The sequence below is a fragment of the Emydura macquarii genome, unplaced genomic scaffold, assembly GCF_026122565.2.
Source record: "Emydura macquarii macquarii isolate MOO-44397 ecotype Brisbane River unplaced genomic scaffold, CSIRO-AGI_Emac_v2 contig_2680, whole genome shotgun sequence".
Lineage (NCBI taxonomy): Eukaryota > Metazoa > Chordata > Testudines > Chelidae > Emydura > Emydura macquarii.
Window position 1 is genome coordinate 1,191,306 of NW_027132817.1, and position 25,933 is coordinate 1,217,238.

A 25,933-nucleotide genomic window follows, 5' to 3' on the forward strand; every position below is an offset into this window, starting at 1 on the left:
ATCCCTCCACCAGTGTAGGGTCTCTGCTGAGCTGGAAAGGAGGGACGAGGGGACACCAGCTATCTGTGCAACAGCTTCTGCCTCGGGATTGGTTGCTTCTGACTGCTGTCTGAACTTAGAGACAACGTGCCGGCACACTCATTCCCTCCTCCAACACACACTTTGTGTGTGTGTGTCTCTCTCACACACACAGACACACACATATACTTCCCTCCCCCCCACTTCTGTGGGCTTCTTGTGTTAGTGTTTAGCAATGGCAGTTTAGTTGACAGGGCAGTTGAAAAGCAGCTGTCAGTCTAGTAGGATGCCCATGGATTCAGAAACCTTCATTATGTGATGCTGTACTTGCCCCATCATGCATTGCAAACCCTTCCTAAAGCACCCTGCATACAGTTGCACAGTGGAATTGCTACCCACACCGCACTGCTCCCTGTGCCAACGCAAGAGCTGCTACTGTGGATGCAGTCCACTGACACAAGGAGTCATTGGATGTGGACATACAACAGCAGTTTAATTGCAACAGTGCCTATACGTCTGTGTAACTTGTGTCGACAAAACTGTAGCGTAGACAGGGCCTCAGTGTAGATACTGTATTGCTTACATTGACTGTTGCTGCCTTTCAGAAGCTGTTCCCCAATGCCCCACACTGATAGTTAAATTGGTGCAAGGTCATCTGCTGAGGACGTGCACCGTTGACACAAGGTGCATAGTATGGATGTGCAAAAGCACTTTGCTTCTGGCAAACAGCAATCTCTGCCATCTGGCTAATTGCCATTGGTGGACCTATCCTCCATGAACTTATCTAGCTCTTTTTTTAACACAGTTATAGTTTTGGCCTTCACACTACAATAAAAACAAAACAACCAACACAATTATTTTTAGAGAAAAGAATGTGATAATCTATAAACCTTAAAAGGAAACAAAGAACAATGCACAGGAGAACAACCCAGGCAGGCTTCCATTTCTTTCAGCCTCCACTTGGTGCAGTATGAATTCATGTTGCTCACCTGTGCATTGTTCTTTGTTTCATTTTAAGGTTAATAGATTAGCACATTTTTTTCTCTAAAAAGAATTGTGTTGGTTGTTTTGTTTTTAATGTACTGCCTATGACACCCAGGATGTTGTAGTTAGAACCCTGCATGGATACAAAATTTGTATCCACATCTGATCTGCAAAAATGATCTGTGGATTTGCAGAGCTTTAAATAAAAAATTTGGATCAGCATCCATTTGCGATCCATAAAAAATGATCCGCGGATATCTGCATCTGTGGATTCGGATATCTGAGGATATGCAGGGCTCTAGTTGTAGTTATTACTTTCCCTTCATTTAATATTAATGGCTGTAGGGATTTCCAGGCCTGCCTCTTTTGCCAGACTTTCTCCTCTGCATTCCCATTCTTCCTCACCATTCATTTATCTTCCTCCTTCTCTGTTTTCCCCCTCTTCCACAATATATTTTAGTGGAGGACAGCGCAGCTGCTTCTCAGGAACTACTCGGTGCTACTGCCAAAGAAGAAGTGGAATCTCTTTGATGCATCTCTTGAAGATGAGTGCTGCCAGTCATGCTTCCTAGCAGCTAGGCCATGGTGTTAAACAGCAACTTCAAAACAGGTAGGCTGGTTTTCAGTTGAGCTGTCTGGAGGTGTACAGAGTAGGAGTAAGAAAAGTGGCAGAGGAAGAGGGAGAAATTAGAGCAAAGGAAGGAAAGTGAAGCAGGGAGGGGCAGATTTCCATGGCCATCCTCACTGTAGTCTGAGTTCAGCAATCCGTCCTTATTCAGCAGCATGAGCTTAAGTGCTTGCTGAATAGGAATAGACCTAAACACGTGTTCAGATGCATTGCTGAATTTGTGCCCAGGAGCTCAGATGACCTTTAAGCAGCAGTTTGGGGACATCTGACAACTTGGAACTAGCTTTCTGTTGTGAAAAATCAAATCTGACACCTCGTTTAATATGCTATCTAGTTAGTGCAGAACATGGTCTTTCAGTTCTTTGTCATATAGATTTAAAAATGAAGAGGTTGATCTGTATTGTAGGAATGGATGTTGCTTATTTGTGTGCTAAATATATGTCTGTCATAAAAATGTATACTAGCAGACAGGAAATGTACTTAAAAACAATAAAACCTGGACCCTGAAGTGGGGGCTGTCTTGTTCTCATCTCCCGGTGAATGATGGCAATTCCTTTGAGTCTATAAAACACAAATTGATCTGGATTCATGTTTATATGGTGTGATATTGTATTATGTGTGTAACATCACAAATTAAAAGCTACAAGGCATTTTACTAGGAACGACAAATTTATTTCAATATTGGTGGAAATTTAAAATAATGGTTATAGGTTAGAAAAGAAACAGATTTATGCAAACCTTTCACCTAAATAAAGTACCAGACATTAGCCTCACTGGGGGAAAAGGTTGACAGATATAAATTGGAATTTAAGTTTCTTAATGCAGATTTGATATATTCTCTGTAGGCTTGTAAAATTGAAAACACCACTTGTTACTGAGGTTTTGTACTGATAAGAGCTAAATGGATTGGGCATTTACAGTTCACATGAATGTAGAAGAAGGATAGGGTTTAAATCACATTAGTCTTGATAGAAATGGTGTAATAAAAATAGATACATCAACATTCAAATGCAGCAGATTAAGCTATTATGCTGATATGATTAGGGAATTTCCTAAAATGTAGTAACTAGGGTTGGTAAAAAATGTGTGTGTGGGGGGGGGTGTTCTCTGTCTGACTACTGAAATGAAAACTAACAATGAAAAGTAGAAATTTTCCATGGAAAATGTCAATGAAGTTTCAGCCTCAATCTAGAAAGCTGGAGGAGTGTGCAGATTCACCTCCAATCTGGAGGGAATATCTGGCACTGCGTGCTGCTTAACATGAAGCAGCTTTGATCCAGAGGATGGAACAAACCAAGAAAGAAGAAAGCAGGGTGCTCTAATCTTGGACTTAAACACAGACAACACATGGATCTATGAAAATTGTAAGAAGCTGTGTCACTCTCAAATTGGACTTGTCAGCCATAAGGGGATTCATCAGGCACCTGGTTAGACCTTTTATGCATACACCATGAGCTGTGGATCGATGATTGTCTATGAATATTTGTTAGTTTTCAGGGATGTGTTGAATGGCATGTTTAATTTGGAATTGCAGGTAGTATATTTAACTTAAATTTACCAGTGTTTTTGGTGTTCAATTTGTGTTTTGGTTTCTTTTAAAGGTAGGTATGTGGCAGCATGGGGTGTTGTGAATGGGTTGAATGAGGGGTGGTGATGGAAGAATGGAGAGAGGTGGTGGGCATGGAGCAAGCAGCAGGTGGAGAGGGTGGTCATTGGTCATTAGGAAGAAGGAGATAGTGGAAGAATGGGAGGTGTTGAGGAGGAGTGTGAAGCGGTGTGTGTGGGGAGTTACATTATGTAGGTGTGAAGTTAGAGCATATTCATGGCTGGGTGGTATTTGGGATATGAGAAGAGGGTATTGTCATCAGGGGTACATGAAACAGATGGGAAAGTGTAAAGAGACATAAGAGAGAAAGCAGGGGAGTTATGACCAATGGGGCATAAGGGAGGGGTGGCCTTTCGGGTATTGGCTTGGGATGACATGTAGGAAGAATAGAATTGTGAGCAGGGTGTGTGTGAGGGGAGTAATGTGGAAAGTAACAGAAGGGGATAATAGGCAGCAAGAGGAGGTAAACAGTGCTCGGATTCCATTGGTTATAGAACATATCTCAACAGCTAGAGAGATGCTGGAGTGCAGAGAGGATGGAAGATAGAAGGACATGAGGAAGTCAGGAAGACAGACAGAAGCCAAATAAGTAGGTGTGTGGGGCACTAGAGGGTTGAATTTAGGGGCATGAAACAGGAGGGGACAGTAAGAGGCAGAGATAAGCTGTGCCTGCCAATAGTGTGTGTGTGGGGGGGGAGCAGAGTGATGGCAGTCTGCTTCAGAAGTGTTAGTGAGCATGCTCAGTACAAGCCAATCAGCAAATCTGGGGGGGTCACATGACACTGCACCCCCCCCCCCCCCCGGCCATTGCCTCTGGCAGAAGGGTTGGTAAGGATATGAGATAGGCTCAGAATTCTTGTCCAATTCCATATTTTGTGAAGATTTTGTGCATAGAAAAGTCAGACCATTTTTTTTCGTTAAAGTAATCACAGGGTTTGTCTATACTACAGTAAAGTAATCTCTGCCCAATTGTGGGGGATTCTATCACAGGGGAAGCCCACCCATTTCCAATGGGGCTTTCCTAGCCCCACCTTTACTTTCCAGAAGATTGATGAGCAAATGGATTCCTGGAGAATTGCAGTGCCCTTGGGCTGACCTCAGAAAGGCTGTCATTAAGATCAGCTATTATAGCAGAAAACTGAGGGGCAACTAATGTTTTAAGAAAAGGTCTAGTCATAGGAATTACATATTAACAAGCATCACTTAAGTACCATGCAACTGACTGAAACAATAATGTAAAATAGAATTCTAAAATGGCTAGATAAACGAGGTGTGATGGGAATAATCATGATGGCTTCTGTAAAGGAAAATCACACCTCACTCATCCATTATAATTCTTTGGGTATGAATATAGTGATGCCGAGGGTCACAAATACAAACAAACTACCTCTTTTAGAGTATTAGACATGCTAAAATCACCCTAGAGAAATTAGGTTCCTTTTAAATAGCAGAGATACTTTAACAAAGACAATTCAGTACACACTGTAACAGATGTGAGACCTGGGAATTATAAAGAGTTCAAACAGCAATATTCAATGTGCCAGATAAACATGGACTTTTGAGACAATAAGTGTTAAATAGATTTCCTGGAGCATCCCTGGAGAGTGGGTAATGCTACAACACCAGTTATGCAAAAAATCCAGCCTTTTGAAGCTACACTCTGAGGAAGGGCTGTAGCCTGATAGGGCTATTGGCTGATGATTACCATTTAGAAGCTGTTTCTCAAATCAGACTTCGAGATTGGGTTGAAGTGACTGATCAGCATGCTGAGACAACAGATGACAACTGATTGGAAGTTTCATTGATGATTAAAAAGCAAGTTGAATGATATAAGTATACCAAACTTATCTCAGTCAAGTCAGTGCAATTAAAATGACCCTGGCCTTGTCCATGAAATGAGGAAGGCATGCCCTAGTGCTGGACTTAAACTGGTTTTATAGCCCATACATGTAGAAGAATGGTGACTTCCTGTCTCAACAACAGATTTGTGAAATGTGTTCCTGAAAAGGGACTGGGAAAGGGGTTGGTAGGGAGAAATGGAGGAAAAATAGATGAATAACAAGATGTTATTACCGCCGAAGCTCATTTATTGGATGTTATTCTCTCCTATGCAGGCTGGAAATGGAAAAGACTATATCTGGGGGTGGGGAGGAGGGGAGGATAGTGAAGAAAATGATTTGTGCTCTCAACCAAGACATCAAAATTGGCATTTAGATGGTGTGGATGGCTGGAATGTAGTAGGTGTGGTAGGAATGTAGTAGGCAGTTGGTTGGCTTCTTTATTGAATATCTTGTTTTCTTGGCTGGTGGTTCACATGGCCTATGGAAATTTAAGAAATGATTTGGGCAAAATCTCTGGGTTGTTTTAGACTTGCCAAAATAATTTTATCTGCAGGTTTATAAATTTTTGAGGGATCTAAGCCTAGCCCTCAAGTCCTAGGTGTGAAGCAACTCATCAGTTGATTTAAAGAACAGCATGTGACCATCAAAAGGGAGGTCCTCAACAGTATGCTGCAATTTCCTACGGAAATCAGACACATGGTGCCAAGATAATAGTCACATCATGATCATGGTGGAAATGGACCAGGTTGGAATATTGGCTGCAAGTAAGTATGCCTGAAATAATATTCTCACTAAGAGTTGCCCTTTTATTTATAATGGCCTTAAATTGTTTGCAGTGCTCCTCTGGCAAATGCTCAATTTATTAACATTCAGATAGTCATATTTTGACATGAGCATTTGGTGGTTTGAAATGTAATGTTGCAGAGATTTAACTCTTGCGGCTGAAGAGATCAAGTCACTTCTGGTCCTTACTGTATTGGGAAGATTTTGTATTGTGCTGTCTATCGCATTCATATACTGTTTCCACAACCAGGGAATTCAGTGAAAACTCTGAGTACTTGGTTGGAACATATTTTTTTTTCTTGGCACATTTAGGTAGTGGGTGCTGTTGCTGGAGTCTGCCAGATGGTTTTAGCAGGCTCTAAAAAAGCCAGATTCACAGAGAAAGCTGCAGGTGCAGAAGCTGAAGTGTGTAAAATGTCTAGGACCTTATGATGAGAGTGCTGGACCTTCACTATAGGGATTTGAAACATATATCCACTATGCACTTCATCAGCTCCTGAAATTGTCTAACGTTATTTGCCATGGAAGGTAGTGGAGACATTACAGCCTCATCCAGTGATGAGGAATATTTGTATGAGGTATTACCTCCTTGTCAGCTCTTGCCTCCTGCTCCTCAAAAGTCTCCATTGCTGGCTCTGGTTGGTGGGGTGTGAGTGAGGGCTCAAGGGAAAGAGTCTGCCTCTGCTTCCTCCGAGAGTGACTCAGAGCCCTTAGGAATTGTTGGCAGTACATGGCCCAGGGGTCCCAATAAGGCCAGTGGGAGAGCCCATAAGGTGAAGGAAGAGCCATCCACCATTGGTCACACCAGGGAGTCACAGGATGAGGTCATCTGTCCTCCAATGTCTCAGAATAGGTCAGAGAATGGTATCTCACAGAATACCAGGAGAAGCCTGAACTGAAATCTGTGAATCAAAAACTCATCATCAGCATATTCTGGGGAGGTAGCAATAACTGTTCATCCTGGATTGTCAATGTCAGGGTAAAAGGAGGTCAAAGGAAAATGGAGAGTCTGGGACCTAGAAGAACTCAGTGCATATCAGTGTCCAGTAACAGTAAGTCATGGACATTTCAGCTGATTGGCACAAGATCCTTTGAAAATCTAAACCTCTGCAATATCGATACATAGTGGGAGTTGAGCACTGAGTTGAGTTCTGCAGAGGCCAGAACTGGTACTGAGGTAGGGACTTTTCCAGTATGTGTTGGTGCAGCAGTTGAGTGACTATGTCCAGACTCTGTTGGAACTGATATAATGGTCCAGGGCACTGGGGTAGATACCAAGGCTACTGAAGAGTCTGATGGTATAGACCTTTTTGAAGGAGAATTTCTTCTCATATGGACGCATGATGCACACATCTTTCAGAACACTGGCTGTAGACAGAGCACATGCTGGGACTTTCTTTCCAGACCAGAAGATTCCAATAGAGGATGGGCTAGGTCACTCAGCATTCCCCACTTCCAGGGTAGCAGAAGAAGTCTTCAGTAGCAAATCTCATTTGGCAGAAACATGGCTCTTAGAGTAAACCTTAGACATTTTCCCACTACTAGAATCACACAGACCCTCACTAATACTCCTTTTGGTACCTGAGGTCTCCAGAACCTTCTTCACAGTCAGCAATTGAAACTTTTTGGAAGGAGATCTATCACTCCTGCTCCTTTTGTTGGTACCCATAGACTTAGAGTACTCTTGGTACTGCCAGCACAGACATAGGTGCCACATTTCCCGGGGCTTTTGTGACGGAGACCCAGAAGTGGATAGGGTATCAGCCTATGCATCCCTCAAGGATCTTGGTGAATGAGATCTGGAGGTAGATGGGGCACTAAATGTGAGCAGATACTGGTATCCAAGGGGGTTCTTGGATCCTGGTTTGGAAACTGGTCCTAGGGCTTGCTCCGTCATTAACAGTTCGACTTTATTTCCCTGTTTATGAGATCTTCTGTTAAAAGGGGAGCAGATATTACACTTGGCTGGTATGTGCGTGTCTCCTAAACACCAAAGACATCAAGAGCATCCAACATTAACTGGGGTAGCCTCCTGGCAGGAAAGACAGCACTTAAAGGAGGGGGATCCTAACATACCCCAGATGGTGAAAAAGTCCAGAACAAACCTTCAAAATGGGGAAAAATCCCAACTAAACTAACTACAACTAAACTATCTAAAATAACTACGGTTAGAGAAAAGTGAAGTAGGCATGCTGGACAATCGGTCTCAAGATGCAGATGGTAGAGAAGGAAATGAGGGTGGTTCCCCTATATATAGTTGGTATGAGGCAAGCAGATATGTAGGACACATGCACAGGCTGAATGGGTACTGCTATCAAAGTCTCAGACCAAAGGTTCAGACTGCCACTGAAGTGGACCACCTCTAGGGACACTACTCAGAGAATTCCATATCTACTTTGGCCACTTACCCAGAAGAACATGAAGGGCTTCAATGTCACCAGCCACTGATTTCAGTAGCTCCCCCTATTCCATTCTCTTCTACTGCTGCTGCTCTTTTCTCTCCAAAAGTGAAATTTAATTTAGTAATATTTAAAAGCTGGAACAGAACAGGAGAGAGATGGTGGGGGGATGGAGAGCAGACTGGGGGAGGCTCCAAGGGAAACTTGTGAGGAAAAAAAATGGGGGTCATGGAAAGGGTCAGGAGAAGAGGAAGCAGGGGGAGGGGACAGTGGCATAAGGAAGGGGATTTTGAGCTAGGAAGGGCAGTTTTGGAGTATAAAGGACAGGTGTAAGTGCACATCTAAGGATTCCTAAATGCATGAACACATTTGTATTCAGTGGCAGAGGCAAGTATACTCTTGCTTACAGGTTGGATCATTTATACTCTCACATTTGGAAGCAAACTGCCCTCTCCTCCTCCCCTCAAGGATTTGCTGTGTATTGCAGATTCTGTGCCAGAATGATGCATTTGTAGGCATGTGCTGCACCGGCTCCTGTGTCACTGCAGCCTCTGATGCTGAATCCTCATTCCCTCTCCCAGGGCTACAGTGTGTGCATCTTTGCTGGGAAGTGCTGCAAAGGTAGTGGGAGAAGTTGCAGAGTAAAAGCCTTGGTCATCATTGGCTCTATAACTTTTTATTTCATTTTCTCTTTTTCTCCCCACACTGTGTTTTTCATTGAACATCACAAATGTAAATGGATAGGCTTCTGAGAAGCTTGAAGTACTGAGAGGTTTGGATCCAGACCCAGGCTACAACCAGTGATGTCCGAGACCAAACTGGATGAGGATTCCCTTTCTTGTCGGAACTGGTCTTCTGTTCCAGAGCTGAATGGTACTCAGCAATCTTTTTCAATCCCCTCTGCTGACTATGATGATGAGGAATTTCTGCGATATCTTTGGAGGGAATATTTACATCCCAAGGAATATGAATGGGTCCTGATTGCAGGGTATATTGTTGTATTCATTGTGGCTCTCATTGGAAACATCCTGGGTGAGTATCACACTACTTTCCTTCCCAGAAGAGCTGTAATGTAACCTGTTTGGATTGATTTTCAGACTGCTTAAACTGTGAATAAGGACAGGTGAGTTGAACCGTCTGCAACATAGTGGTGACATTTGGGAGCACTGTTTCTTTTATCTGAAAGTAAAAGTTAGATTTAGACAAATAGATGAGATGAATGTGTTATACCTGACAATTTATTTTGAAATGAAAATTGCTAACTCTTCATGTCATTTTGTCATGCTTATGGCATTTAACAGACTAGTAGCATCAAGTAGCATAGTCCTGTGAGACTGTTAAAAGCAGCTTTTATGAGTGTTTTAATTTAGAGAGCAGCATTAAGACATCCAGGTTTGTTTTTGTTTTTAGCTGTTTACTAACAATTAGTTGCAGTTGTAATTAGTATCCCTAAGTAACAAGCTCATTCAAGCTAGGAAGGTTGTGTCAATGAAATGCTAGTTCTCTAATCTCTGTCCAGCTGGTAGAGGTGCTGAAATTCTCCAGCTCCATTCAGATCTTTAAAGACAGATGGTTTCCCACATTTCATGCTGACAGATGCTCTTGACAGCACTTCTCTGCCTGCTTGTCATGCTGCTTTTCATTCAGATTTTCTCAACCGGGTTGGCAGTATTCAACTTTGACATTTAAATGCATTGGCAGTCATTACTCACCTGACTGGAGCTACTATTTGGAACTGATAAACGTGGAAAAGAGATCAGATTGAGAACTTGCTCTTATATCTACACTTTGAATAGATGCCTAGGCATAGAATAAATGCTAGGATCCAAGGGTGTAACTATGAGAGTGGGGCATTCCAAACTTTCAGCTAGGGAGGGAGAGGAGACAAAGCTGTCTGACTGTCTCTCCACACCCTACACTCCAATTTCATTCATCTGTGATGGAGGAGAGTGGGGAGGGAGCACAGCAGAGAAACAAAGAACAGTGGCTGCTGCTTCATGCAGCATTGCTCAGCAGACACCTATAAGGGAAAAGGTGAAGAGGGAGTGCTATTCAGAGGGGGACTTGGAGGCAGGCACCATGGAGAATTTGTGGGAGGTGAACTGAGGGCAGGGAAAGGCAGAGAAAAGAGGGAGAAGATATGGGGATCTAGAATGGTAGGAAGGTGAGACAGAACAAAGAGGGAGGTTGGAGGTACTTTAACGGACAGAGTGACTGAGGGAGGCAAGGAAGACATGAAGCAAGGGATGGAGAAAAGCAACATGAATGAAAGTTTTAGTGAAATCTTAGGGCAGAGGGTAATGGGGTCATTAAAAGAATATATCCAGGGGAAACTAGGGAGGGAGGAACAACTGTGAGGATTTGGGAGTGGAACAACTGTGTGATAGAATGGACTTTGAGAGGAGGAGGTGACAGAAGGGATGTGGAAAGATGGAGGCTGATATGGGAATAAAAAGGTTTTGAGGTAGGGAGGGGAGAAGAGGGGTTTGAGGAGACAGATGGATATTTGAGAGAATGAGGAGTTTAGAAAAAGAGAGTGGAAAGGTGAAGTGTGGAAAGATGCAAAGGTTGACTGAAGGGCATGGGATTTAGGGAGAGTTGTTTGGTGAGAGGTAGGAGATAATATGGAGTTGGGAAAGAGGAGATATTGGAGATTTGGAAGGAGAGAGGGAGGATGACAAGGGAGGGATGTTTTGCCGAGCAATTAGAAGGAGGAGAGCGTGAGGTGTTTGAGACAGATGGGCATTGGGTAGAGGTGGGTAGAAGGGGGACTTTGTGAAAAGGGAGTGAAGTGAGATTCAGAGACTTGGATGTGTCAAAAGGGAAGTGAAGAGAGCCTGGGGAATGAGGAGGTTTGGGGAAGAGGTAGCACAGGCTGATAAATTTAAGGTGGAGGGAGGTAGGAGAGGCGCAGAGGCATGGTGTGGAGGGAGCAGAGAATAAGGACAGGAGGGAATGTGAAGGTAGAGAGAATTTGAAGGTAGAGGGAAGGTAGAGAATTTGAAGGTAGAGGGAACAGTGAGAGTGGTTGGAGAGTAAATACAGAGAGGGAATTTGAGGAGAAGGAAGGATGGAGGAATAGGAGCTTGTGGTTAGGGAGCAGATTTAAAGACAGGAGAGAGAAGAATGACAGGGCAGAAAGAAGATAGCTTTGGAATAAGGAGAAGCAGGGAAGCATGAGAAGGCTTAGCGGGATCTGGTAGGGAATGAAGAGAGAAAATGTGAAGAGGTTTATGAAGAGGCAACATCCTTGAAAACTGAAAGCACCAGCCAAAGGATAGTGCTCAGATGAAATAATTGAATAAAGATCAAGGGAATAAAATATGTAACTCTTTAAAGTAAGTACAGGTTTATAAAAAAATGTGCCAGCAGTTATGTCCAGGGCTTAATTTGCAGGACAAGCAAATCATGTCCCATAACGGGAAGTAAATGAAGGATACATTCAGGAACTGATACTCAAAGTACTTGAAACCACAGGATAGTGGACTCATGGAGAAGTTAAAATACCCAGACATCTGTTGGGTGTCGTTTACAGCCAAACATGCATCATCAACAAGTGTCCTGAGTTACACATAGGAAAGAGTTATAATCTATGAATTAAAAAATGCAACCTCAAGAGAAGTCACCTTGGCCTGTGTTGCTTCCGATCAGGAAGAACTGACTTGGAAATGTGAGGCAAATAGAGGAACGATTAGGAGTGTTCACAGCTACTTGAATTCAACAGAGTAACAAAGGGGTTAATAAAAGACAGCATAACAAAGAGACTAGATTTCAAAAAAAGCAATTGAAATATCTTTTGAGCAGAGTGAAATGGGAGAAATTATTCAAATCATGACTATGGAAAAAGGCTGAACAATCTTAAGATACCGCAATAAAGGCACAACTTCTCAAGTGGAAGGGGGAGGGGGAAGAGGAGGAAGGAGGACTGCCAGGAACAAGAAGTGGCTAATGTAATGAGAATTGAAAGGGAGGGAGCCAACCATATAAGACTGCATAGTTAGAAAAAATTATGGACAGAAAAAACGGTGCTGTCCATCTCTGAGGGAAGCCACGTCCCCTCGCTACCACCTGATATTCAGACATGAATAAATGGATTTATTTACTGGAGCCAGAGTGAGAATGTGTCTGTGAAGGGTATCTTACTATGAAGCATATTTTGGACAGCTTTATCCTTGTTATTTATATTGCAGTAGTTCCCAAAGGGACCCAAAGATCAGGGACCCACGATGCTAGGTGCTGTACAAACACACATGAAATTTCAGTCTCTCTCCTAAAGGTATTTTGTATATCAAGGTGTATATAAAAAGACAAGTAACATGAAAATGGAGGGAGGAGGGCAATACAATCAAACATATACAATTTGTTTATGAGTTTGCATTTTACAATTGCTTTTATCATCACATAAAGTTAGTTGCAGATCAGAGACAATTAAATTCCTGTTTCGCCGTCTCTACCAATTCGATTATTTCTCAAGAATTGTAATAATTTATTCACGCTCCCTCAGGCATCTGTGTCCTGATTAATTGTTCCTCTGTAGTTTAGACTCCATCTCCATTTTACTTTTACAATTAGATCAACTGATAAATTAGTCTTAATAAATTATATATTTATAAATGAGCATAGATGCACTGTGAATGCCAGAGACCCAATTAGGCTCTGAGGATCACTTCACTTTGAGGCATGTCCATCTGGATTTTCATTTACTTAGCAGCAGCAGCAGTATCAGGGAACAATGGAGCAACAGTTCATCTTTTTACTTGATGATTTTGCATTGGGGTTCTTTTTTCAGGTTTTTCTTTGCAGAGATTTGTGTGTCACCATTGTTTGGTGTAGTTGTGATATACCATCCTATGCAGATTTATCTAGCTTGGGCTGCATGGATAAATGCAAAGGCAGAATTTGGCTCTGCATTTTTTGGCTCTGAGTATTGCTTTTAGTTGGTTTCTAATACCATATATTTATCATGTGCTAATTATTGATGAAGAGTCAACAATCATATTGATGCAAATAATGATTCTTTAGATGAAAAGTTTGCATTATAATTACGTAGGAGTCTGAGTCTCAGTCTGAGAGACTGGTTACTCTGTTACTCATGGTCAAGTTGGCAGACGGCAAAAAATTATATCATAATATAATCTCAAAGAAGAGTGCTACATTAAACCCAAAAGATCTGTCCGTGAGCAATAAGAGGCTAGGAATGTTGTGTGCAATGCATGTTGCTTATTCACTTTCACATGTTCTGTAGAAAAGGTGTCCATAGTCGTCTTAAAGGGAGACCTGATCATGGCAAAATCCTCTGGTTTTGCAGGTTGTTTTTCTCTGAAGGCTGTGTGAAAAAAGTAGCATGGACCCTCTCTGCGCAAAATAATGCAGCCTATGTTGTTGCTGGTGTGGAGTTATTGCTCCTTGCTGTTTTACACATTATCTTGCCTAAGATGCAAGATGGGATTCCCATTGTCCAGCCATTTTCTGCCCTTGTACCATGAGTGTCTGCTCCTGCTGATGTGGTTTACTGTTTTATGCTTCCTCTGTGGTTAGCGTAACAAGAACCTCACATACCAGAATTGATTGCTGTTTACAGGCAATAAGCTCTTGGTTGGATCTTCAGGTGCAAGTGCTTTAACAGTAATTAGATAATCATTGCCTCATCTTTATATGATGCATATTTACTGATGACAGACTTGCATGGCTTTTGTGGCCATCTTTGCTCTCCTCTGAAGTAAATTTTGGAGGATCCTTTCCTGTGTTTGCTCCATTGCGTAAATGGGAAAGATCTAGAATAAACTGATTATGTGCTGAAACCTCTAGATGGGCAGAAACATTCAGCTCTAGTGGGAGCTCCAGTATTTTACGATTCCATCAAGAATCAGAGACTTGAACTGTGATTGACTTCTACTGGGCTCCTTGCAGGCCTGTACAACAGCTCTTGGACTTCTCATCTTTCACATCAGAACAATATGTTGTCTGCATTGCCATGCATCACTAATTCTAATAAGGAGGGACTATACAGATACTAAATCATTAAAAATTGCCATCAAGTCATTACGTTTCAATGCAAATCTGGTTATTAAATTTAAATGACTGAATCTACTAAAGCACAGAACTCCTAGTATGTGAAGCTGGTATCACTGTAAGATCATTTAACATGTTATGTGTCAGCTTCTTATTTTCATCTTCAGGAAGTCACTGTTTATCACCTGCTGGAAGATGTTGGGGCTAATGATAAGCTGGTTTGCTCTACAGTCCATATGATTTCTCTAAGGGCATGCAGGGTAATACCTGGCTTTTTGCTGACTTTACAGTAGCTTCTGTTACTTATTTATATAAAAATCCTTTTCAATTCTGCATTTCTGTCAAAAAGTTGTAAAAACGAAATAAATAAATAATTCCAGGATGCAACTTTAGTCATGTTACTGAAAACCAAGCCTCTGGATCTGGTTTACTCCAAATTAGTATCTGTGTTTATCCATTTATGCCACTGGAGCTATTCTCGCTTAAAACTTTAATAAGGCAGAGGTAGGTCAGGCCCTAGTACCACCTAAATACCCCAGTCATGGATCAGGATCCTATTGTGATGGGTACTATGCAAACACAGAACAAAATGATGGCTTTTACCCCAAAGAGCCTACAAACTAAATCAGCCCAAACTGTGGGATGCAGAGGAATGTTTGGGGATAGGGGTGGGGCCTGGCCATGAGAGGTTGGGAAGGAGCATTACCCAGCCCAGCTCTGGTCCCAGCCACAGCTCTGCACTGCCCCCAGCCCAGCTCTGGCCACAGCTGTAGCTCCACTCCGCCCACATGCTAGCTCTGTCTCTAGCCTAACTCCCTTCCCATCCCCAGTTCTGCCCCAGCTCCGTCTTCAGCCCAAACTCCTCTGCTGATTCCATTACTGGTAGTGAGGGCATGCCAAGAAAAGTTTGGGCACTGCTGATTTAAGTAGTGGAGGCTGATGGCAGGTTTTTTCATTGCAGTTTGATTCTAGGGTTCTTTTCCTTTTAGAAGCAGGAAAACAATTTTGATACAGTCAATTCAGACCCCTGAGTTCTATAAATCGCCAATGAAACCATACTATAACCAGCAGGGCAATTCTACCATACCAAATGCTTATTCTGCATTGCTTTAGGGAATGTAGGCTTGTTTCTATGATGTTGCATTCTGGTGAATTAGGTGGTTATCTTCAGGAGAATGAACCTTGAACCTCGATTTAAAACATTATCTTCTAGTATTTGAACTAAAGAAGCAGAGCAGAGAAGCAAACTTGTAAACCCTCAATATGTGGTGTATGTTAGGACCCCCCAGTCCTTTCAGTTCTTAGTTCGATGGGAGAAACAGAAGTCCAGAGTCCAACAGCAGGCAATACGACAGATTTATTGGATCTTTTCAAGCAAACATCCATTAGGACTCCCCCAGTCCTTTACATCAATAAATCTTCCCCCCTACTTCCTGTTTTACCTCAGTTTTTATAATGTATCTTAACCAATCATTTCTTTAACAATATTACAAGATGATTCTTTAATCAATCCTAATATATTGTAACATAATTCTTTAACCAATCATGTCCCACCACCTTAACTGATCACACTTAATTATGCAACAGACAGAAACAATCAAAGAACCAGACAGAAATCATTCAAATAGATAATAGAGAATTGGGTACCATAAAGACAAAACAATAAGGAGTGTGGATTTTACAACCACAATTGTTGATAAGTAATTCTTTTGCCAGACAGAATGCTATCAAACCAAGTTTCCTTTAAACATTCTAGGATCTTTTCTTTGTCTGGAGGTGTTAAACTGAAGCACCGATTTAACAGCCTGGTATTAGGTGTTATGTTGGAATGTGCGTATGTGACTGCACGCTTCCCAGTTTATGGCCGCCACTCCTGCATCTGAGCCAAAGTACAAGGTCTCAGACTGTCACAGTGAGAGAAGGCCTGTGGTTTTGGTTCTTTGTTTTATACCCCTATAACCATAAATGTAACTTATGAATGATAAGGATATACTTACAAAACATGGGCCTTTACAGGCAGGCCTGAATATCTATATTCTATATACGTACAGTGCAGCCACTACAAAGCCATACAGAGTTAGCACGATCAGACAAGGTTTCCAGTAGAGGAGAAGATTCAGAGCATTTTGTAAAAATTATTGTGTCTTACAGTCATGCAGTACAAAATGGGGTCAATGTATTAACTGTTGATAATACTTGAGGATACTTTAACTGAAGTTGTCATTGTTATTCACCACTGACCCTGGCCTGTTGGAGGCAGAAGGGCTCAGTCTCCAGAATGGGGAGTACATATATTTATGCCCCCCCCACAGCCAACTCCCCCCCCCATTTCACCCTAACCCCTGATTCGTGCAGCAGATTGATGTGTCTCATTAAGCTTACCAGTTGCTAGTGATACTGGGGAAGGACAACAGCAAGAATGAGAGAGAGAGAGAGTGTGTGTGTGTATGTGAGAGAGAGAGGACTTTCACACAAAACCTTAACAGTGACTTCGACAATGTTAAAGCTGAATAACTTTCCAAATGAATTGACTATGTGACAGTCACTTGTGTCACTCTGTTGATGCAAAAGAATGTGATGTTACCATCAGGGTTTTGTAGGTGGGATGAATTGGTTTTTGTTATGTGTGGGAGATGGAAGTAAATGTTCATTTATCCAATGTCAAATGCAGTATCCATCTCACATCAAGTACCCAAATTGAAAGGGCGGTACATCAGTTAACCTTTTCGACCATTACTTCTGAAATAGATGTGCTCTAGGGTCCCAGAAAAACAAAATTATAAACATACCAACTGTATTTTCATATGCTTACCCCTGACATCTATTAAAATATATGTGAATTTCAACACATCTTTCAGTGCTGCAGAAGGCATAATAATAGGTGAGGTATAATCTGCCTGCTGGTGTAGCTGGTAAAGAAAATATATGTGTGTGGAAAGTACCAGTTCTTCTACTTCAGCAATTAAACACTGCCCATAGTATGTTTTTCTGGGACCCTAATTTCAGCCATGGCCCAGAAGGTTAACCTAATGTACAGTCTTACCTTTTTCTTGGGTACTTGATGTGAGATCATATCAGAAAAACATGTCAATATATGGAAATCTCTGTAAATAAAGAATTTATCACTTCCCAGATTTGTAAATAACACCATTTGAAGATGGTGTATGTCCATCTGTCTTCCCAAACAAGCAAGTGGACGTTGTGACTTTGACAATGGTTGCTGGGGTTATTAAACTGAAAGTGAAATATCAGAAGAGGAAAGCATGCATTCAACTACAGTGGTGAACACTTCGTGTAAAAGAAAATGGCTAAATCATAACAGGCGATTCTTTTTTATAGGAGTAGGATGGTACACAATTTAGCTAGTCACCCTCTAATGTTGTTATGAAAGATGATAGTTCTGCTGGAAATATAGTCATGACAAAAGAAGAAAATTGAATCATAAACTAGTGAAAATGGTCACATTCCTAAAGGTTACAAGTATATGGGCTACAATTATGTTTTGATTCTTCTCATAATTTGGGTTACAAATATGTTGCCAGTCTTTAGCAAGGTGGAACTTCTCTGACAGTCCCCCTTTTTCCTCTCCATAACAGTGCTGAAAATGAAATATTTCTTATTGACGAAAAATGAGCACTTATTTGCTGGCTACTTATGCAGCAGTTTCTATACAACAGTGGTGTTTGTTGGTGTTCCACCGGAATGGAACTTCAAAAGGGATTTTACTGTGACAGAGGAAAACACACTGGATAAGTGCTTAGCTTCATCTGTTTGGTAGGTTACCCAGAAGGCAAATAGCAATCTTTCAGCTAGTTTTGTTTTTTGCTGCTCGGTTTAATTATGTTCCCAAAGGTTTAGTTATGCTTCTGAAATGTAGGGGGGATTATGTGAACTTTCCTGAGTTAATTTAGCACTTGTGAAATGTGTTGGAGGGATAGCTCTAGTGACCTAATCCTCCATTTACCCCCTGCACAGATACAGCATTCACAGGGGCAGTTTAAGCTTCCTTCTATCAGCTTTATGATGTACCTGAACCTTGTACCTTGTTCTGAAGGAACCACTTCTGCAGGTAACAAGGTAGCTAATTCTCCATGCCTGTTCAGTTACTGGGTCTCTCTGTTGAGATGGCTAACACAATTATATGCTGCTGGCTTTGTGGTGTGGATTCCCATCCCACAGGAACTGAACAGAAACTTACCTCCCTATCCAGACTCATCAGCTTTTCAAAACATACGTTGGTCCTAGATCTTTGTACTAATTCCCAGTTCTTACTGCCTATGCCACTACTTGAAATGAAGTAAAACAAAACTTTTGTTGGGTAGTAGTTAGCCATTCATTTACACACCTTCAGTTGCTTCACAGATCTGGAAGTGCCTTCTGGGTGCTGCTTCTCAAGGAGTGGGGCACTGTCAGGGGTTTTTAATCTAATTCTGGGAGAGTGTTTTTGGCTTGTTTAATCTTAATTATTAGAGCAGTAGTCATGATGTTGAGCAGTGATTTGGTTTGTGATTCATACTTGAAATGTTTTATGCAAAGCTTTGTGCAAGGGTATATTTGCAGTAGCATTCATCTTGTATGGAGAAATGTACCTTCCTTTGTATGATCCTTCTGTCTACACTCAAATACACATTCAAGTATTTGATCCTGTATCCCCTTCCTATGCCTCTACATAGACATATTTTGGAGGATACGGTTTCAAAGGTGCACAGCATTTCAGCCACAGAATTCCTCTTGACTTTAATATCAGTCATGCAGATAAAACCTCAAACAACATTTTAAGCATGTTGGGCTTGAATGTGTTTGTTACATTGTGATGTGTATTGTGACATTATATTTAAAGATCCCTACATCTCTAACATAAAGTGTGTGCAAGATGCATTGGGTTCTTGAACAGGCATCTTTTTGTTGTTATTTAAATCTAAATAAATTCATTAAATGTAATTATGAGATTCGTATCCACTCTGTACTTGTCAGAGATGGCCAATAACTGTGTCAGTTGGTATTAGTTGTAATTATTTTTGTACGTGTGAGGTGGAGATGAAAAACTGAACAACTGAGTTATCCAGTGTCATTCTTCCCAAAGCCTCAGGCGCATAAGACAGAAGTCAAATGGTACCAATCCTGGGCTCATTGTTCCTTTTATATTGACATGAAAGTATGCCACTACACACATTATTATGCTATGGAGTGTGCCTCTATGTTGGCCTATCCATCTCTTGCCCTGGAATCACCAAAAAAATGCCTGATCAGGCAGCTATTATTGGGCATCCTTAAAAGATGTCCCAGATCTGTCCATCTCTCTTCCATACTACTTGTATTGTCATAGGTAGTTGTGTTCATTCTAGGACTTCTTTCTTACATATTCTATCAGTCCATTTTATTTTGATTATTCTAGGCAGTCACCTGCATTGAAATCTGTTCATTTTGCATTGCATGGACTTACTGTTTTCCCAGGACTCTACTCTATATAGGAGGATGCTTAGGACATTGCTTCTAAAGATCTTAAGTTTGGTGTTTTTGCTAATCACGTTGAATGTCCATACAATATTGAGTTTTTTTAAATACAGCACTTTTCCTATTCCGGAGTTTACATCAAACAATCATTAGTACCCGATGATGAGAGACCCAAGATAAGTGAAATTTATAACTGTTTTCAATACTTTACCTTCCAAGTAGTTAAAATCATTGCCAGGTAAATTAATTTTCAAAATTTCCATCTTTGATTTATTGATAAGACTTATTTACTTGGCAGAATTTGCAAAACCATCTCTCTTTCTGCCTATCTTCAACTGATTTATTTATAAGACAGATATTGACTGCAAAGTCAAAGTCTCCAAGATCATCATCTATCTGTTCAATACCTGTTTCCATACTTGCAGTCTGTCACATAACAAAGTCGATAGCGATGCCAAACAAGATAGGGGACAAGATATACCTTGCCTGACACAAGTGTTAGCATTAAGCCTTTTGATTAGCTCCTAGTTTATTTTCACTCCACATTAATGATTTTGCTGGGGATTCCATAGACTTGCATTATCTGCCGCAATGATTCTCTATCTGCATTATGAAACACTTTTTAGAAATTCACGACTACTGGCAGATGCCAGAAGTTACTTTGCTTTACAATATCACACAGGCTGAAGTTCTGGTTTACACAAGATTGATCTGGGCAAAAGCCATCTTGTTGTTTTCTATGCCTATCGCTATCTGTGATCGCTCTAATTCTATTGCACAGAAAGCTTGCCCTGGAAATGAAAGCAGTAAAATCCCACACCACATGTTATGGTTACGACCTTCTCTCCCCCTTTTTGGAAGTTTGATTATAATCCGTCTTTTCAATCTTCTGGGGTGTATTCCTTTTCCCATGCCAAACTGAAGAGGCATAGCAGGATTTTGATGTTGACCTCTCCACTTACATTAACCAGTTCTGCTGTGATTTGCTCTTCACCTCATGATATATAGTTCTTTAATCTTACAATGGCTACTTTAAATTCATCCTTTTTCATCTTCTCTCTGTTGTCAAAGTCAAATATTATTCCTGAGTTGGGGATCTGTTTAAGGATACCATGGAAATGTTCTATCCATCTTTTCTTTTGTGCTTTTCAGTTAAGAGTTTTCCCTCCTTTGTCTTTATTGACCTTCCCTGTTGCACCTAAAATCCCCAGCAAGTCATTTAGTGGTTTGATAAAGAATTCACATCTCCTTTCATTGTTGCTATTTCTGTTTCCAATGTCTGACTATTGATATATATGCCCTTTTTATCCTTTCTGGCCAATCTTTTTACCATTTCATCTTTATCCCTGTATTCCTCTTTTTGTTGTTTACCTTCCTCTGACCATAAGGCATTGAGTAGATTTAATTTAGCCAGTTTACAACAGGTCCCACGTGACATTACTAATCTACTCTTCCTTCCTACCTTTGCTAAATCCAAGGATAGTCTCTTTTGTATTAATATAAGATTATCAGTGGCTTTCCATACCCTTTCTAAATCATAAAAGACTGCCTTCACCATATTTGAAAGTTTGTTTGAAAGCTGAAATTCAACAGCTGAGTTCACCAACTCATTTCACGGAAGTCTCTGAACAACAGTGAAATGGTACCAACTTTAATTCCTACAGACCTGACCATAATATAAATCTTTGACAGGCTCCATGTTACATAGCCAATTCCCTGATACATTCAGCTGCCCTAGATTACTCATGGCCAAAGTTTATCCAGTTGACCAATTAACAAAACAGTCTTATGGCAGAAAGATCATTATTCCATTACTCCAATTTATAATTAACAGGAGGACTTCCGGTATATAGAAGTTCTTGTCTCTAGGCTCTCGTGTACCATACTTCTGGAATACTATAGAAGAACCTAGATATAGGCCTAACCTATACTGCCGACAGCCAACGATAGGACATACACAAGCTACATACTGTAGTTTACGTATCTCTTGTCGACTTACTTACGTTTCCTTACTGTGGCAACTCCACTGCGCTGCAGCAATGGGAAATGCCCTCCAGTCAATGCAGCCTTACTCTTTTGCAGGGAGGGGGTGGATTTATTGTGTTGGCTGGAGAGCACTTCTGGGATCGATTGATCGAATCTCCACTGCCCATTCAATTGATCCTGCTGCATCAATCAGTGCAGCCCCGACAGTGTAGACATACCCTTAGATAGATAAGATAAGATAGATAAGAAAACATAGGAGTAGCCATCAACCTCTCAGATCATGATTTCTTTTGAAAGTTATAGATTTATAGACATTAGTTGATGGAAAACACTAAAGGCATTATTTTATCCATCACCACCAATGCAGAATTGCTTCTGATGTATATTTTTGAATATAGTTGGGAAATCCAGTGTGTCACATGGTGGACTGTTCCACACTAATGAATTTAAGTTAGGCAATCAAGAAAAGATCCCTAAATTTTCCTTCATTCATTTTCATTTAACTATTCTTTATTATTTCAGTCTCACCATTCCATTAATCTTGTTAAGTAGCTATCAAGCACCATAAGCAGGCAGTGGTTCCTTGACATCTGGACTTGGCCAAGAACTCTGGCATACCTATATTAAAATATTTTAAAATTTTCTGAATAATGCAAAGAGACCAAATGGTGCTATTTACTTCTTTTGTCACTCTTTTATGAATTTACTACAATTTGATGACATTTTCTAGTCTTGAAGAACCCAGAGTAGGGTGTGCCATATAAAAAAGCACTAACACCTCTTGCATTAACCTTTTTTGTCACTATGTCATAGAACAAGGTTATTATATCCTGTCTGTTGTGAATTACCATCACTACTTCTAGGACTTTTTCCAGCATTATTGCTTTCCAAATACCATATTCCTTTTGTGTATCTGTGTTTTTATTACTTTTCTGCATTGTATCTCATTTTATTTTGCATTCCTATTTTTAGATAAGTTTAGTTATTAAAAAAAAAAAAAGCTTAGTGCTCACTACTTATAAAAGGTGCCAGATTGACAGCCCCAGAAGTCAATATTCTCTTTTTTTCTTCATAATAGAGATCTTTGTGTTACCTCCTTTGTCCTCACTGCTATTTGCAAAACCTCCCAATTTACTGTGCTCTGCAAATTTAATTAATGTGATCCTAATCCCTTTTCCCATATAATTAGTAAAAATGTTGAAAAACTCACTGATGGCTTTCCTAAAATAAACAGAGTAAAACTGCTCTTTACTAACCTTGTTATGCTATTGGCACTTCATAACCTGTTTTCAACTTCCTCCATTCCATTATCTTGAAGAGGAAAATTGTTCACTCGTATCATAAACAAAATGAGAGAAGTTGAAACGGGATATGAAATACTAATAACATGACAAGCTCAGGAAAGAGCAGACTCCCGGTGTTTTTTTGGATAAAAAACGTTGAAATAGCTCAGAAGATGCCAGACCTCAATTCCACCTACACTGCCCTCTTCTTCCCTTCTCCTTAATTCTCTCCTTCTTCAAGTATTTCTCCTCCTATTTTATTACTGTTACCCCCACCTTAATATGTGTCTGTCAAGTGTTGTCTGGTTTTGTACTGTCTGGTCTTGAAGCTTTGACAAGCTGTGAAATTGCATAATTCTGTCGGAGAGCCTTGTGAAACAAGCAATATTTGGGGATATATACAGGCTGTAAGACATTTACCTTTTTGTGTTTTTCACTGTCTGTTTCTTTATGAAAATCAATAAAAATTACATCACAAAAACCATCATGACACATTTAGAAATGTACGTGGCCTCATCAAATATGAAAACTCATTTGGTTATAAGATATATAGATGATATATAATTCACTTTTGTAAGATGTACAGAATGGACCTATTAAGTTATCAAGTCCACCTCCTTGACATGCAGCTTTGAGGCAAAAACCTGTAAGGTTCATTTTACTGTGTCTTTAGATGCTTTGTTAATAAACACTGATACAAAGTGCCTGAATAGAGGAAGGTTGGTTGAGGCCCTGGGACTGAGAAGACACATACTTCCTGTTCAGTCTTGTTAAATCACTTACTTTCTTTGTGATTCAGTTCCCTATCTGTAAACTGATTTAATAATTTTGTGTTCCTCCCACTATGCATCTGTCTTGTTTACTTAGATTGTAAGCTCTTGAGTGTAGAATCTGGTTTTTTTACTAGATGTTTGGATAGTGCCTAGAACAATGGGGCACCAATCATGGCTGGGTCTTATAGACACAGCTGTAAAATGATTAATACAGTAATAAAACAAAAATAGATCAAGAAAAAGATTAGAAGTCTCAAGAATTTCATCTTTACTATATATTTTATGATAGTCTGTTCTAATAAATGTTACTTCATAGGAGCATTGAAACTTGAGATTTTTTTTCACTCTGGTGTGTAACAATTACAGAAGCACACATGAGCACTGGGGAAGTTCCAGAAGACTGGAAGAAAGCTAATGTGCTAATTTTTAAAAAAAAGGTAAATGGGATGACCTGGGTAATGGTAGGCCTATCAGCCTGACATCATTCCCGGGTAAGATAATGTAGTGGCTAATATGGGACTCGATTAATAAACAGCTAAATGAGGGTAATGTAATTAATGCAAATCAGCATAAGTTTATGGAAAATAGATCCCGTTAAACTAACCTGGTATTTTTTGTGAGATTTCAAATTTGGTTAATAAAGGTAATAGTGTTGGCATTATGTACTTAGTCTTCTGCAAGGTGTTTGACTTGGTACTGCATAGCATTTTGATTAAAAAACTAGAACAATATATAATTAACATGGCACACATTAAATGGATTAATACCTGGCTAACTGATAGATCTCAAAATGTAACTGTAAAGAGGGAATCATCATCAAGGGGATGTGTTTCCAGTGGGATCCCACAGGGATTGGTTCTTGACCCTGCACTATAACATTTTTATCAATGCCCTGAAAAAAACATAAAATCATCACTGATAAAGTTGATGACACAAAAATTAAGGGAATGGTGAAAGAGGACAAATGACTGATTCAGAGTGATATGGATCACTTAGTAAACTGTGTGCAAGCGAACAGTATATATTTTAATATGGTAAAATATAAATTTATATGTCTAGTAACAAAGAATGTAGGCCATATTTACGGGTTGGAGGACTCTATCTGGGAAACCATGACTCTGCAAAAGATTTAGTGATTGTGGTGGATAATCAACTGAACCTGAGTTCTCAGTATGATGCTGTGGGCAAAAGACAATGTGATCCTGGGATGCAAAAATAGAGGACTCTTGAATAGGAGTAGACAGGTCTATTTCCATCTGTATTTGGCACTGGTGTGACAGCTGATGGAATACTGTTCTAGTGTTCCAGAGTTCAAGACGGGTGTTGATAAACTGGAGAGGGTTCAGAGAGGAGCCATGAGAATGATTAAAGGAATAGAAAACATGTTTTATATTGATAGACTCAAAGAACTCAGTCTATTTAGCTAAACAAAGAGAAGGTTAACAAGTGACTTGATTACAGTCCATTAGAACCTACATGGGGAACAAATATTTAATAATGGGCTCTTCAGTCTAACAGAGAACGGTATACTATGATCCAATGAATGGAAGTTGAAGTTACACAAATTCAGGCTGAAAATAAGGCATAAATTTTTAACAGTGAAAGTAATTAACCATTTGAACAATTTACCAAGGGTTGTGGTGGGTTTCTCCATCTCTGACAATTTTTTAATCAAGATTGGATTTTTTTGTAAAAGATCTGCTCTAGGAATTATTTGAGGGAAATTCTCTGGCCTGTGTTATACAGGAGGTCAGACTAAATGATGACAGTGGTCCCTTCTGGCCTTTGGATCTGTGAATCTACAAATATCTGTGTGCCATTTGGCTGTGAGAATGCACTGTTTAATTAGTACACCGGATTTCTTTTATATCGCTCTGGATGAGCTGGTCAAATTTTGTAAGATGAGCTTTTGTGATATCTGACTCTGGCACCAGTTCCAGATATAACAATCTTATTACTGCCCCAAGGTATTTTTCGGTTACCTTTACTTAAACATGCCTTTATTTTTAGTTATTTGTACTTGTTTGCTTACATAAATTGGACTACACATTTAGCTCCCACTCACCACGCTGACAGTGCACGCTACCCTGGCACTTCTGCAAACAGAACCCCCAGGGAGGGCAGGGGGGGTTCAGGAACAAAGCACAAGGGACCAAGCGGCTGCCC

General features: G+C 40.3%; 1 protein-coding gene across 1 annotated transcript in view; it reads left to right on the plus strand.

Moving 5' to 3' along the window:
• The first annotated feature begins 9,062 nt into the window (after window positions 1–9,062).
• HCRTR2 (hypocretin receptor 2) overlaps window positions 9,063–25,933 on the plus strand; it is a 53,117-nt gene continuing 36,246 nt past the window's right edge. The window contains exon 1 of the mRNA XM_067565533.1: window positions 9,063–9,291. Coding sequence (XP_067421634.1) covers window positions 9,063–9,291 — 229 coding nt within the window. The remainder of the gene's footprint in view (window positions 9,292–25,933) is intronic.